At 32.2% G+C, this 13726-nt stretch overlaps 1 protein-coding gene across 1 annotated transcript in view; it reads right to left on the bottom strand.

Moving 5' to 3' along the window:
- The window catches only part of MDGA2 (MAM domain containing glycosylphosphatidylinositol anchor 2), an 835187-nt gene that overhangs the window by 22330 nt on the left and 799131 nt on the right, over window positions 1-13726 (bottom strand). Inside the window, exons 13-14 of the mRNA XM_045848684.1 lie at window positions 10692-10847; window positions 10063-10221 (exon numbers count right to left, since the gene is read on the bottom strand). Of these exons, the coding sequence (XP_045704640.1) occupies window positions 10063-10221; window positions 10692-10847 (315 nt within the window). The remainder of the gene's footprint in view (window positions 1-10062; window positions 10222-10691; window positions 10848-13726) is intronic.

Raw genomic sequence — 13726 nt, forward strand, 5'->3', positions numbered from 1 at the left:
GTATTGTACAGCACATTCCTTTCAGAAATTATTTGAATAATAATGTCTATGAATTAAATAAGAAAAGCGCTCCTCCTCTATTTCAGGGCTGGGTCTGCTACATCCTATGTCTGGATCTGTGGTAACTGACTGGTTTGGGCTGTGATATGCTGCTCTACTGCTTTCTCCTTAACACTTTACTGATTTTTCAGAAAGCAAAGTATTGTTATCTTTTTTTTCTTTTGTTGTATATTTTTTACTTTTATCTTTTTTTAACAGATTTTATTTAGTTGTTTTCCAAAAGGGGAAGGAATAGAGAAAAGAGGAAGAGAAACATCATCGTGTAGTTGTCTCTTGAGCAACCCCTACCCAGGCTGCAACCCAGGAATGTGAATCAAACTCGTGACCCTTTGATTCACAGGTGGGCACTCAATCCACTGAGCCACACCAGTCAGAGCAAATCTTTTGGTATTTTTTTAAATGTAACCCCTTAGCTTATCTACCTAGTAGAAGTCCTTTTAGCTTGCATTTAATGAATGAAGGATACCCTTTCTAAGCTACCAATGCAGTACCAGTTGTCCCATATAAAAATTACCCGTAAATACTCCAACAAACATGAGGTGCTGATGTACATAGATGGCAATTAATGAATTGCCATTTTATAAGGAAGTCTTATGTCTCTTGAGGAGCATAAACATTCATTTTTATTCAGGTGACAGAAATCTATCCTGTCATCAAATCAATACATGGAAATTTTGATTTAATCTTAATAAAATAATACTTTTTAGACTTATTAGTTGTAATTAGACTAACAAAGTAGTGTGTATTACATGTCTTGCAGAATGTACTTAAAGAAATAAATACATGCTTTAATGAAGTATATTAATATATATAACATCATTATTATATTAATGATAGGTTATATTAAATATAACATTTTTTCAAAACAAAATTTTCCTATGAGCATGTTTAAATTTTTCATAAAATATTTTTATATATGTAATATAATTCAAACTTGAATTATTTCAAATTCTATTTATTAAATAGAAGTACATGAAAATATTTGTCCTGTGTCTAAAGAAGTAAGGTCTGAATTATCCCAGGTGTTGAATGAGTTTTTGAATAGATTATATGAGCTACATTCAACTGTGGTTAGGCTTTATTTTAAAAAGCAGGTATTACTTGTTTAATAAGAAAAAAAGGCAATAGAACTATAGCTGATAGAAATAAATTCTTCCAAATATATAATTTAATTCTTATTATGAAGTATATAATATTAATTATATTCCATTTTCAAAATCAGTGAATACTAACTATTGATTCAATAGCCTATTGTAGAGATCAATAAACAGTGTTTTTAGAAGATTATCTTTCAATTCAAGTTTCCAGTTTTTTAAGTTTATAAAAGAGAATTCAATGCCAAAAGTTATATAAACAAGTTCAGATCATCTTGGTCAACAAAATTAAAACTTGTGAAAGAATAAAGTGATTCAAGAGAGGTTAGGTTCAGCAAAGCTGATAATAGCACATTATTAAAGTAAAAAATAAAAATTCCAAAGTGAATATGATGAACTGTGTTAATACTCTTTCAAAGTAATTTTAAATCCTCAGAAGCACTGTGTTTATGCTTTACTAGGCTCCAGATGTCAGTAGGTATGAATTTAATCATCCCCAAGGATTTTCAAAGGCTAGTAGTTCCATGACACAAGTTTGAAGTTGCCTAAACAGAATTTAACTTTTTCTTTTCCTTGCTTTCCTGATTCTCACCTTTTGATCACCACTTCTTAAGACTCAGGTGCTGAAGGTAGAGAAGACTTTGCTTATCTCAGGCTGAGGGATTATAACCAGAAAGGCTAACTGACCGAAGTGCAGCATTATTGAATGAGCACTGAGCCAGGTTTTGGGGTTATTCATGGCAATATGCAATAGCATAATTTTTAATTTAATATTTTCATGTAAATTACTGTATAAAATACAGAGTACATGATTATTTATAATTATATTACCCAGTGTTTTTTTCATTTAGTACTTCACATATTGCTTTTAAATATTTTACCATAAACATTTATTTTATATAATTTAGATAAATAATTTAAATGTGTCCTAAAATGTGCATATATATTTTCTACAAATACTTGGAATTACGAAGTTCATAGAAATTTTTTGTAACTTAATTTATTCCAAGGCCTGGGGATCACTTGCATATAAATCACATTTTTATTCTAATCAGTAATACAGACTCTTAATTTGAATTTCACATTTAATGAAAGATGAGGACATGCCAAAATCATCTAGCCCCAGGCAAGAGCTATGTATATTGATAAGTAATTGTTAACATCATTTGTTTTGCATACACAGACTAAAAGGGAAAATCATAAAAATCATTATTTTCTGCTTGAATAGAAAGAGCTGCATAGTACATACAGTTTTTTCAATACATGATTACAAAATCTTAAATAAAAAATGTCACTTCATTTTTTGCTATCAATGCCTTGCCTTCTGGTTTCCAGTTGAATCTCTACATTAATGTCCAATAAATTTTCCTAAAACACTGCCACTCTTCCTCCTTTGCCATAAGAACAGTATTCTCGACTCTCACACTGTTACCTCTTTTCTAGTTCTCACATTCTTTAACCTTTGCCTTCTGTTTACTATTTAACTCTCTTGAAGGATGGTTTACATTTCTTCTCTTTCATAGAAAAAAATTTTTAAAGACACTTGATTTCATTTTTTTTAAAGATTTTATTTTTAGAGAGGGGTATGGAGGAAGAGAGAGATAGAAACATCAATGTGTGGTTGCTTCTCCTGTAGCCCCAACTGGGGACCTGGCCCACAATGCAGGCATGTCCCCTGACTGGGAATCGAACCTGTGACCCTTTCGTTTACAGCTCATGCTCAATCCACTGAGCTATGCCAGCCAGGGCTCTTTCATAGAAAATTTATATTAACTTTGCTGTTCTCAGTGTTCTCTCCCTTATTCAACCAACCATAGTGTGAGCTCATCATGTATTTTGATGTATATTACTTTCTGAATTTTATTTTATTCTATAATTTACTACCCCAAACAGATGATAAACAATTCATTGAATAAGAACTTGTTACCACAGTTCTATTTTATTCTCCATAGAAACGTGAACAAAACACTAGGCACATACATGTGCATTCTACTGAACGAAAATGAATGACTTCAAGACCTAAGGGTAAAAATACTCATTACAATACATTTACACTTTCAATGAAGTTAGTTTAAAAAGTTTGGTACACTTGGTAAGAAACACAATCAGTTAACCCATTTTCTTACCATTAATTTAACTGCTAAAATAATATTTTTATTAATTACACTAAAATGAGAATTGTATATTTTGAAACATCAGCTTGTACCAGTCAAAGCATTAATTTGGTTTAAACATTGTAGTTCTAATATACATTGTCTGAGAGCCCATCATCAATGAGTAATTAAATATAAGGAAAATAAATCTGGGGATTGTTAGTGGTTTAAAGCTAGGAAATTAAAAGGTAAATGAATTAGTTATTACATATTGTGGTATTAGAGGGTCTGTGAAAAGTGTCTGTAATATTTATAAGTGGTAATATATCTTGCCTAGATTTTATCCAACCCCCTATTAAAATGCATATTAATTAAACAGATTAATGTTAAATTATTATAAATGTCTCCTACCTATAGCATTATTTTTACACTGATGACACTGGCCTTATTAACATTAAATATATACAGGACTTCACTGAAAGTGTTGGCTAATTCTAAACAGAAAGAGTAACTTAATATCAACTATTTTCAAACAGCTCATGGTTTGGTATCCTCTAATTTCTAAATGGAGAGCACTAAATAACCTCATCTATTCCCTCAGCTACTTAGGGTTTGTCTTTTGTAATTTGTCAGAATGCAAGTCTCTCAAAATTATTTATTTATCCTGCTGTTCTCCTCCTATAGTCAATGTAGTCAAAGTTCTAACATAATGGCACCTTATCTTAAGATTTTTAAAGGGTTTAAACTATCTCTCATATGGTGTCTAATTCCAAGGGGAAAATATGTGAGAAATTTTTTTATTTGAGAGACATATTTGAGGTGTCAGCAAGGATCTCACTTGTTAACTCTGATCAGAAAAAAATATGGATTTTGACTACAGAATAAAAATCAGACTTCTAAAACCATGCAAAAGATTGTCACTTTCACCTTCTCTGTATCTGCTGTAAGAACATTTAAATCTTCAGTTTAAAATCTTTGAATTCTAGAACTGAGAAGGTTTCAATACAAAAGATAAACTGCAATATCTTATTAAGACAAATTTAGTTGGAGGGCACTTAACAGATTCATTCAATTTTACTTCTATATTCCATTATTTATCATAATGTGACATAACTGGACCATAATAGTTCAGCACAAAACACACATTTTATTCTCTAATGTATTACTGTCTGTCAACATCTAAAATTTTTATTTCAATAAGCTTTATATTTTTCTAAAAGGACTAAGTTATTGTCCATTGTACTATTAAGAGTACTTTTATAAAGATGATTTTTTCTTTGTTTCAGTTGGCAACAGTTACGTGACACTTTTGCTTTCCTCAATGCCATGGCTCCCAGAGCACTTAGGTTGAAATTCAAATTAAGTCATGATTCACTTCTATATTTTTTACCAAATTTATCCATAGGTTCTTGATGAAGACCTTCTGTTTCCAATCTAAATGCCACACTTTCAATTTTTTTTTCTCTTTTGGTATTTTCCTAGCACTCTCAAATATCAGGAGTCAAGGTAACAAACATTATGAAATGTGCACCTGATGTGATGGGAAAAGATGGAGCAAGGAGGGTGGGAAGAGTTTGAGCCAATGTCCTTGAGTTGACTTCTGAAGGAACAAATGAGTTACTAAGATGATTAAAAAACATTCATTTGCTTTATACATATGTACAGGATGTGAAAAATATTTACATTTGCAGGGCCCTGTGTGATGTGGAGAGATATGTTTCTGCTCCCCAACCCACAAACATACAGTTCAATGGGACAAAGACATGAAGAGGCCTCAGATTCAATCCAGTTAAACTTGGATAATTCATACATGACTGGAATAGACTATCAAGCTAGAAGGGCAAACATATTTGAGGTCTTTAAGTTACTGGTTTTACAGAATGATCTTTACCCCAGAAACTGTGGGCCAAGGAGACAGCAAGGAAATCAGTTGGCAGGGTAATCAGTAATATGCACAAAAAGTAATGGGGAGTCAGACTGAACGTTATATCAAACAACAAATTTCAAAATGTGGACTGATGTTCCAGTCTCCAAACTCTCCGGCTCTCTACCACTCATCAGTTTTGCTTCCATTTAGTACTCCCCTAAAACAGTCTACTCTTTGAAAATGCAACCTTTGCATTATTTTTCAAAGAAAGTAGAGTCTCTTAGAAAGGCAAATCTCATATCTGTTTGCTGTTCTTGTATCTATGAATGTATGAAATGCCACATTACTTCTTCCCATCTCAGTGGAAGTGACTTTAGTTCCATTCTTCCCAGGTGATTCTCCTACAAATATTTATAATTCCCACCTCTTCAAAAAAAATCTCTTCCCTCTGCTTTTTGTATCTCTAAACTTACCCTTGGCATAAAGCCTTATTTCTATTAAACTAGGGCTCTTCCATACCACCAACTCTTTAACTTTATAACTTCTTCCTCACTCTTGTGACTCATGGCAGTAGGCTTTGCTAACAAATTCCTCTTCCTTGCCTCCCACTTTTTTCAGACTGAAATTAACTTTCTAGAGTCACAAATTTATCGAATGATTCTTATCAAGTTCAATGAATGTATTCATAAGTGTTGTTTGCATCTTTATCTTTGATTTCTTAGCAAGATATGATGCTTATATTTCACATTCTTCTTTCTAGAAATAAATGAAGTACATATTTTACCGAGTTTTAATAAGCTTTTGTCATATCCTATGGTCTAATATGAGATTCAATTTCTTTGCAAGAACATTAGAAATTCAGTTGACTGATTAAAAATCAAATGCCTAGAGGATTGCTGAAACAATCTTATATTATTGTCAATAGCCAGATAATGCATCATATACAATATCTGACACAATATCCTTAAATAAAGGATAATACATAATAGCTTTCATTTATTTTTTCTTCAATCAATTTTGATGAAATATTTAACTAACAATAAATTATAACAGTGTGGCATATAACTTCTAAGAAACCTCCTAATGGTTTCACCCTCCTATCATAACACTCTTGTATAATTTCTTCCCCTCAAGTGTGGGTTGAAATTACTAACTCAGTTATAATAAATACAGTAAGGCAGAGTTATTGGATGTCACTTCAGAGATCAGGTTATAAAAAGCTTTAGACATGTGTTTTCTCTCTCTCCTAGATTTCTTGCTTTGGAGGAAGCCTGCTGCCATGCCATGAGACCATCCAAGAGAGATGTCCATGTGGCAATGAATTGCAAGAGGCCTCAGACCAACAGCCAGCAAGAAATCAATATTCTTATTGAAACACTTGTGAGGGAAAGAGCCTACCAGAAAACCACGTGAGCTGGCTTGGAAGTGTATTCTCTCCAGGTCAAATGTTCACATTAGACCCAGACCTGCCTGACAGCTGGCTTGACTGCAACCTCATGAAAGGCCCTGAGCCACAGGCACCCGGCTCAACCATACCTATATTCCTGACCCACAGAAACTGGGATAATAAATGTTTATTGCTCTAAGGAGCAGGTATTAATGGGAACTGTTATGCAGCAATAAATAATACACATATTTGACTTTATTTCAAAGAGGAATCTCTTTTCTAAGTAATGTATAAATGATCACCAATTTTTGTATTATTAAAAAATGGTGAATCTCCTCAATGGTATACTATTTGTTAGTCACAGTAAAACAATAAGAGTTATTTATTGTTACTCAAGAAGTAATAACTTTGATTAGACTACTAGAAATTCAGGACAAATCATTTTTGGATATGATTTTCCCAAAGAATCAATGGAACTAATATTTTAATTTGTAAAATCAGTGACTCGAAATGCCCCAGGTTCACAGATGAATAAGTGTCTTGGCATAATATTTACAGAGAGGGAAGTTTTGGGCTACACAGTGTCTCTCTTATCCAGTGCTAACTGATTGGTCAATACCTAGGACAGTATATTTCCCTAGATTTTAGTGAGAAGAATGATTGTGTCCTGCTGAAAGGCACCCAAGTGCCCTGATATGTGCAACATGGATTAAGCACAGAAATGTCATAGGAATTAACATGTAACATGTTTGGGAACAAGGAAGAAATAAAGAACCGCCTTCTTTCATAAATCAACTGAACATCCATTGACAATAAAGAGGATTAGAATAACAATTGTGAAGTTAAAAATATATTAAAATTACCTTGGGACTCAGTATAAATATTCAGAAATTTTGAGAGGATGTCTGCTTATAAATAGTAAATAAAATTTTTACTAATTAAAGTAATTCAAAATATCGATCTTGTTTTTTTTTTAATTAAAAAAAAAACAATTTAAAATATGCCTGTGCCAAGGTAAATCAGAAGAGAGAGTCCATGAAGTGTATTCAAAATAGTATGTAAAATATACGTGGTCAACTAAAGGGAAAAAAATTAGAGCCTAGCTAACCCTACTTTTATAACAAGATGCAAATCTTGAAATAAATAAAATGGCATAGCAAGTGTGGAGAGGTTGTCTCCCTTCATAGGACAGGCTGCAGCAAACGCATGGCTACTCTCATGGCTTTCTAACTGCTTTTCTAGTTTATGTTCTGTTCTTAGTGATGTTATTCACTCCTATCTGATTTGTTTTCCCAAGTCAAAGACCTCATCATGTTTGTTGTCTGGACAAAATCTGTAAGATCTTCCCTACTCTACTGAATCTAAAGCTAAATTTTCATGACACTCCATTAAGTCTCCCTGCAGAATGGAAGAAGGCAAACTCTGTGCCCATCTCCCCAGACTGGTTTTATAGCTTTGCTACTTATTGGCTATGATAAGTTTGATGGACATGGTAATGAAAATTCTATGTGCTTTGGTTTTCTTTTCTACAAGACAGAACAATGATTTTAATGAGCACAAATATTTATTGTGAAAATTAAGAGAAATAACTTATGATGTGTTAGGAATAAGTGTCCTGGTCCATTTTGAGTACTCTATAAGCATTAGCTATTACTATATTATTGGCTGTTATTGTTGCTGTTTGAGATTCACAGTAACATAGGATTGAGTGTTTACTATGTGATACAAGGACAGTGATAGAAGAATTTATATGTGCTATCCATTTAACTTGAACAACACATTTCTGAAATAGGAATTATTATTCTTTTTTCATAGATGAGGACACAAAGATCCAGACATGTTAAATGACTTCTTTATGTATAACTGAGTGCCACAGGAAAGTTCCAGTCCAGGTTTCCTTATTTTGTGTTGAGGATACTTTTACTGCACAAGGGGGGCCCTTTTAGGTTGTCCCCTAGTGCTCCACTGGGAAGAATACTGCTTAATAGTGCTGGCTGTGAGTTTGAATCCCAGTTGCTTGCAATTCATACAAACTCTCCCAGGTTCAATTTTTCTCTACTGTAAAAGATGGACAATGATGCTCATTTTTATAAAATTTTTAAGAGAATTACTTCACTTAGTACAGTAGGCAGTGTATAACCATGTCCATGACTTTATAAGTTTTTAAAAAATATGTACAATGTCTTGCAAAAGTAGCATTTGCTTGAGTGTGGTTTGGTCGAGTAATAATATAGATTTAATAATTTATAGTTTGAATTTGAACATTTTACCTAAAATGTCATATAGTATGCTTGACTGTGATATTTTTATGTTACAGAATTACTTGCTTATGATTTTGTAATAAAAATATTTTGTAATAACAGGGGGCATTCTTGGTGCCAGACCCTGTATTTTATTATTAGTTTTATTAACTTATATTGACACAATATCATGCCATCTTAACTTCTCAGACTTTACATCCTCATTACCAGTGTCTTGATTTTCTGTGTTCATCTCTATCTGTTGAAAATGTACCTGTCCTTTGTAGAGAGATGTTTTCCTATGCCCCAAAGCATTGCCTTATTCTTTAACTAGGTACAGATCAACAATCCCTTGTCCAAGCTCTGTTGGTCTAGATATGCTTCACCATTGAGAATTTTCCTTATTTTAGAAAACTGCAAGAGTACATCTCATGTTACATGATATCACCTGGAAGGATCTCGAATAGAATCTGTAATTAATCATAACATATTTTTGCTGAAAATAGTACAAATGTTTACACTCATGAGGCTAAATAAAGACTATATAAACAGTCCAGGTGATATTCTAATACCTGTATAGGTAGCATGCACTGCCAAATAATTACATTAAAAATAATTTTGTTCAGTTTTTTAAATTTTAGGATTGCACATGAAGAATTGTAGACTTGTGCGACTTCCTCTGCCCCCCACACTACCACAGTTTCATTGGATTCTTTCTCACAGTTCTATGGTTTCTGTGGAGCACAGTAGGGTATTTACTCATTCTACCCTCCATTACTCTCAAGGCCTGCAGGAACAGAGAGTGTGTCTTCATCTTTGTATACCCTTCAAGGATGTCAGTAACTCAAACTAGGTGTGTTTCATATACTTTATAAAAATCACACCAATATTCTGAATGTGTAAATGGTGCTAAAGTACTGTCTTCCAATTATGTCAGTACTATTTTTCTTATTCATGAATATACAGTGAGTAATAATTCAAGCAAGTTTTTTAAAAGAAGCAATCTCAATTGTCCTCGTTTTAAATTTCACAAGAAGAGCTCATAAACAACGAGCTCTTTAATGTATTGATGGTCTGGCTGAATTAGGATTCCAGAAAAGGTAGATAATGTTTCAAAATTTCAAATTCTAATCTAAATTGGGGAAATTAAGACATGATGAGGGATCATTCTTAGCACCTTATTTTTTAATTTATGGGTAATTTACTTAAAGTCAACGATGATATTCTGGGAATAAAATTGATTTAGTTCTGTGTTCATGAACACTTTCCTTCTTAGAGATGACATGCTTTAGAAGAAACATGGACATTCTTGCCATCTCACCTATATGTTGTCCATACATGTGATAAAAGAAGCTGAAACAATACGCAGTGTTCGTGGGTCCGTAAGGGTTCTTGGGAGCTATGCTAAAAACAGGGCTGAGAAGTCGCGCTTTTTCACCTTCCAGTCTTGGTCGAGATGTTTCAATGTACATATAAAAACCTTTGAAAAGACACAATAAAATGTTTACACATATTATTATTATTAGGTAACATGAAATTTGAAATCACTGATAAGTTTCAGAGTTTCAAACAAGTACAGATTGACAGATTTGCATTCATTTATGAAATCTGTATATGTATTATGTAAAGGATAAGTGATTTACATAATTAAAGGTAACATTGTTTAAACTGTATATAAATTTAAGACAAAAATTAGAATTTTACACTTAACTTTTTAAAAAAAATAATCCTAGTCTCTCAATTATATGTGTCAATGAATTCTGAGAGAAAATTAATGTCTGCAAATCTTGGAAAAATATGAATTACTTATACTGTACATAAAATTTTAATATTTTATTCCACAATCTTCAAATCTACAGCTAAGTGTTCTCTTGCATTTCACAATAATCACATCTCTAACATTCCAAGGCTGGAGTACAACTGGTATGAACACACTTCACACCCTCATACCTTCTTTGGAGCCACTACGGTCAGCATTAGGTCCTGTGTTTGGAGTATATTTTGTATTTCTTGTTGCAGTGCTTTGCTTTGTCCAGTCAAAATTATCTGTATCATCTTGAGTGAACAAACAAATGTTACCATCTTCAAATCCACAATGAAATTCTCCTGTTAACAAAATTTAATTAATGTGGTTATCATTAATTAAATTAATACAAACTGCAATATTCTTACAGGAGAAATTTAAATCATTAAGCAATAACAATGCAAGATTGCAATAATAGAATCAGAAGCATAATTGTGTACAAGATTACAACTAAACATAAAATGATTTCATTTTAATGAAAAAATAATATATAAAGCAGTCACTTATTAAATAATCCAAACCATTTTCTTCTGAAATATTCAGATAACTAAAATTAAAGACTATAATTCACCCTTGAATTATGGTTAAAGAATTTTCATAACTTTCATTTCCCAGGATAGGAACAACTCAAACTAAGCTGTCAATTTTAAAAAATAATCTTTTTAAATTTACCTGGAAGCATATGAAAGCTGTATATCTTGAGTTTATAATTTTTCACATCATGTCTGGAAATGCTTTTGTGTATGGCTATTTGCACAAATGGAAGTTTACTTAGGGGAAGCTAATGAAAAATTATTTTAAAAAGTAGTTATCTTCCATATTTGAATATGGATTTGCCAGATGTTTGAAATTAAAAGTGAAGTAATGAAAAGACTTTATGAAGACCAGGTGGAAGGACTGAGATTTATTTTGGATGCCTGCCACATGCTACGTTCAGGCCCAACCAGTTCAGAGGAGAGCTTTCTTCAATTGTCTCTGAAAAGAGGGTGGTAGTAACATTTCTAGGTTTCTGAGTGTTTTCTTACTGAGATGTACCTTTTGAAATACAGTAGTAAATAAAGATGATGATGTCCACTAGATAATTAAAATGATCCTTAGTTAAGAAAAATTTAAGATAGTTTATATTGTTTCACTCAAACTCATTACAACTCTATGAAATCGCAGTAATACTAATTTGTGAGGCTCGCAGAGAAAACCTTTATTAGACTGAATTCAGCTGTTAAAAATAAAGTCCAAATTGATTGTAGATTTCATGGAATTCATAGAGATATAAACATCTAAAGAACAGTGACTCACATTTGTCTTTTCCCCCTCTACTATGGGTTAGACATATATCTTTGGGAGTGGAACCCTTGCTGTTGGCATAATGCCCTGAATTACTCTTTGTGTTTCTATATATTACAAATGAACTATCTTAAAGGGGATTAAGAAAACAATACCATTTACAATAGCATAAAAAGAATAAAATAGTTAAGAATAAACTTAACCAAAGAAATAAAATACCTGTATGTTTAAAACTATAAAGCTGATAAAAAAAATAAAGGCACACATAAATAGAAAGACAACCCATGTTCTTGGATTGGAAGAATTAATATTGTTAATATATCCATACTGCGCAAAGTGATCTACAGACCAACACAATCCTTATAAAAAATAGCAATAGCATTTTATATAGAAATACACAAAATTTTCTAAGTTAGTAACACCACAAAAGATCCCAAACTGACAATACAAAAGTATGAGCAAGAAGAACAAAACTGGAGGTGTCACTTACTGATTTAAAGTTATAAAGTTATCAGAAAAGTTTGGTACTTGTACAGTGTTGGTGGGAAAGTAAATTGATACATCTATTATGAAAAAAGTATGGAGGTTCCTCAAAAAAACTAAATATATAACTACTGTATGATCCAGTAATCTATTTTACAAGTCTATAACCAAAGGAAATTAAATCAGTACCTCAAAAGAGATATGCACTCACATGTTCACTGCAGTATTATTCACAGTAGCCAAGATATAGAAACAACCTAAGTGTTTTATCTATAAATGAATAGGTAAAAATTTTTGTGGCAGATATATACAATGGAATATTATTAAACCTAAAAAATTAAAGCTATCCCACCATTTGCAATAACATGGATGAAACCAGAGGACATTATAGTAAGTGAAAATGCCAGACACAGAAAGAAAAAAACTGTACATCACTTACATGTAGAATATAATAAAAGTTAGATACATAGAAACAAAAAGTATTTAGAGTGAAGGTTGTCAGGGGCTGAGGAGATTTGGAAATGGGGAAATGTTGATCAATGGGTATAAACTGGAGTTATGCAAGATGAGTCAATCCTAGAGATCTGTACAGCGTTGTGCCTGTATTTAACAACACTGTATTGTACACTTAAAAATTTGTGAAAAAGGTAGATTTCATGTTAACTCTTCTTGTAATAATTAAAAGAGAGAAAGGGAGAAGAAGGGAGGAAAAGAAACCATTGGCATTTACAAATCAAAATAAAATAGAAAGCTTTCCATTTGAATTTAATGAATTAGTTTCTGTTTTGCCTTTGTTTTTAAAGAATCTCTGTACCTTTGTGTTTATTTATATTGTATATTCTGAGTAAGATGGTTTATAGGAAATGCAAGCATTTAGGAGTTTGTAGCTTAGTACATCTCTGGATAAGCAATATTCCACATAAAATATTTATTAATATATGCTTATGCCACAAAATCTTATACTAAACATGACATGACCTCTTGATACTACCAGCTGAAGATCTAATGTTGGTGATAGCAGTTAGTTACATTTGTAGATAGATATCTTTTAGGCACAGTATGAGATTCCTTTAGTTGCTACTTTGGAGTCATAATAAGGCACATTTTGATTTTAAACGTATTCATTTTCTTAATTACATATTATATACACTAACAAAATGTGAAAAAATCAAATGTACTGACTGACGATTTCAGTTTGTAGGTCTTCTGACAAACATTTTTTGGATATTATTGAAAATTGTGCATAATAAATTTTATAGCAATACTTAAACATATATTTTGTATAATATAATTTAGCTTTATTTACAAAGAAAAAATATACCCTGGCTGGTGTAGCTCAGTGGATTGAGTGCCAGCCTGAAAACCAAAGAGTGGCCAGTTCGATTCCCAGCCAGGTCACAAGCCTGGGTTGCAG

The sequence above is a fragment of the Phyllostomus hastatus genome, unplaced genomic scaffold, assembly GCF_019186645.2.
Source record: "Phyllostomus hastatus isolate PE091 unplaced genomic scaffold, TTU_PhHast_1.1 phas_contig_62, whole genome shotgun sequence".
Taxonomy (NCBI): domain Eukaryota; kingdom Metazoa; phylum Chordata; class Mammalia; order Chiroptera; family Phyllostomidae; genus Phyllostomus; species Phyllostomus hastatus.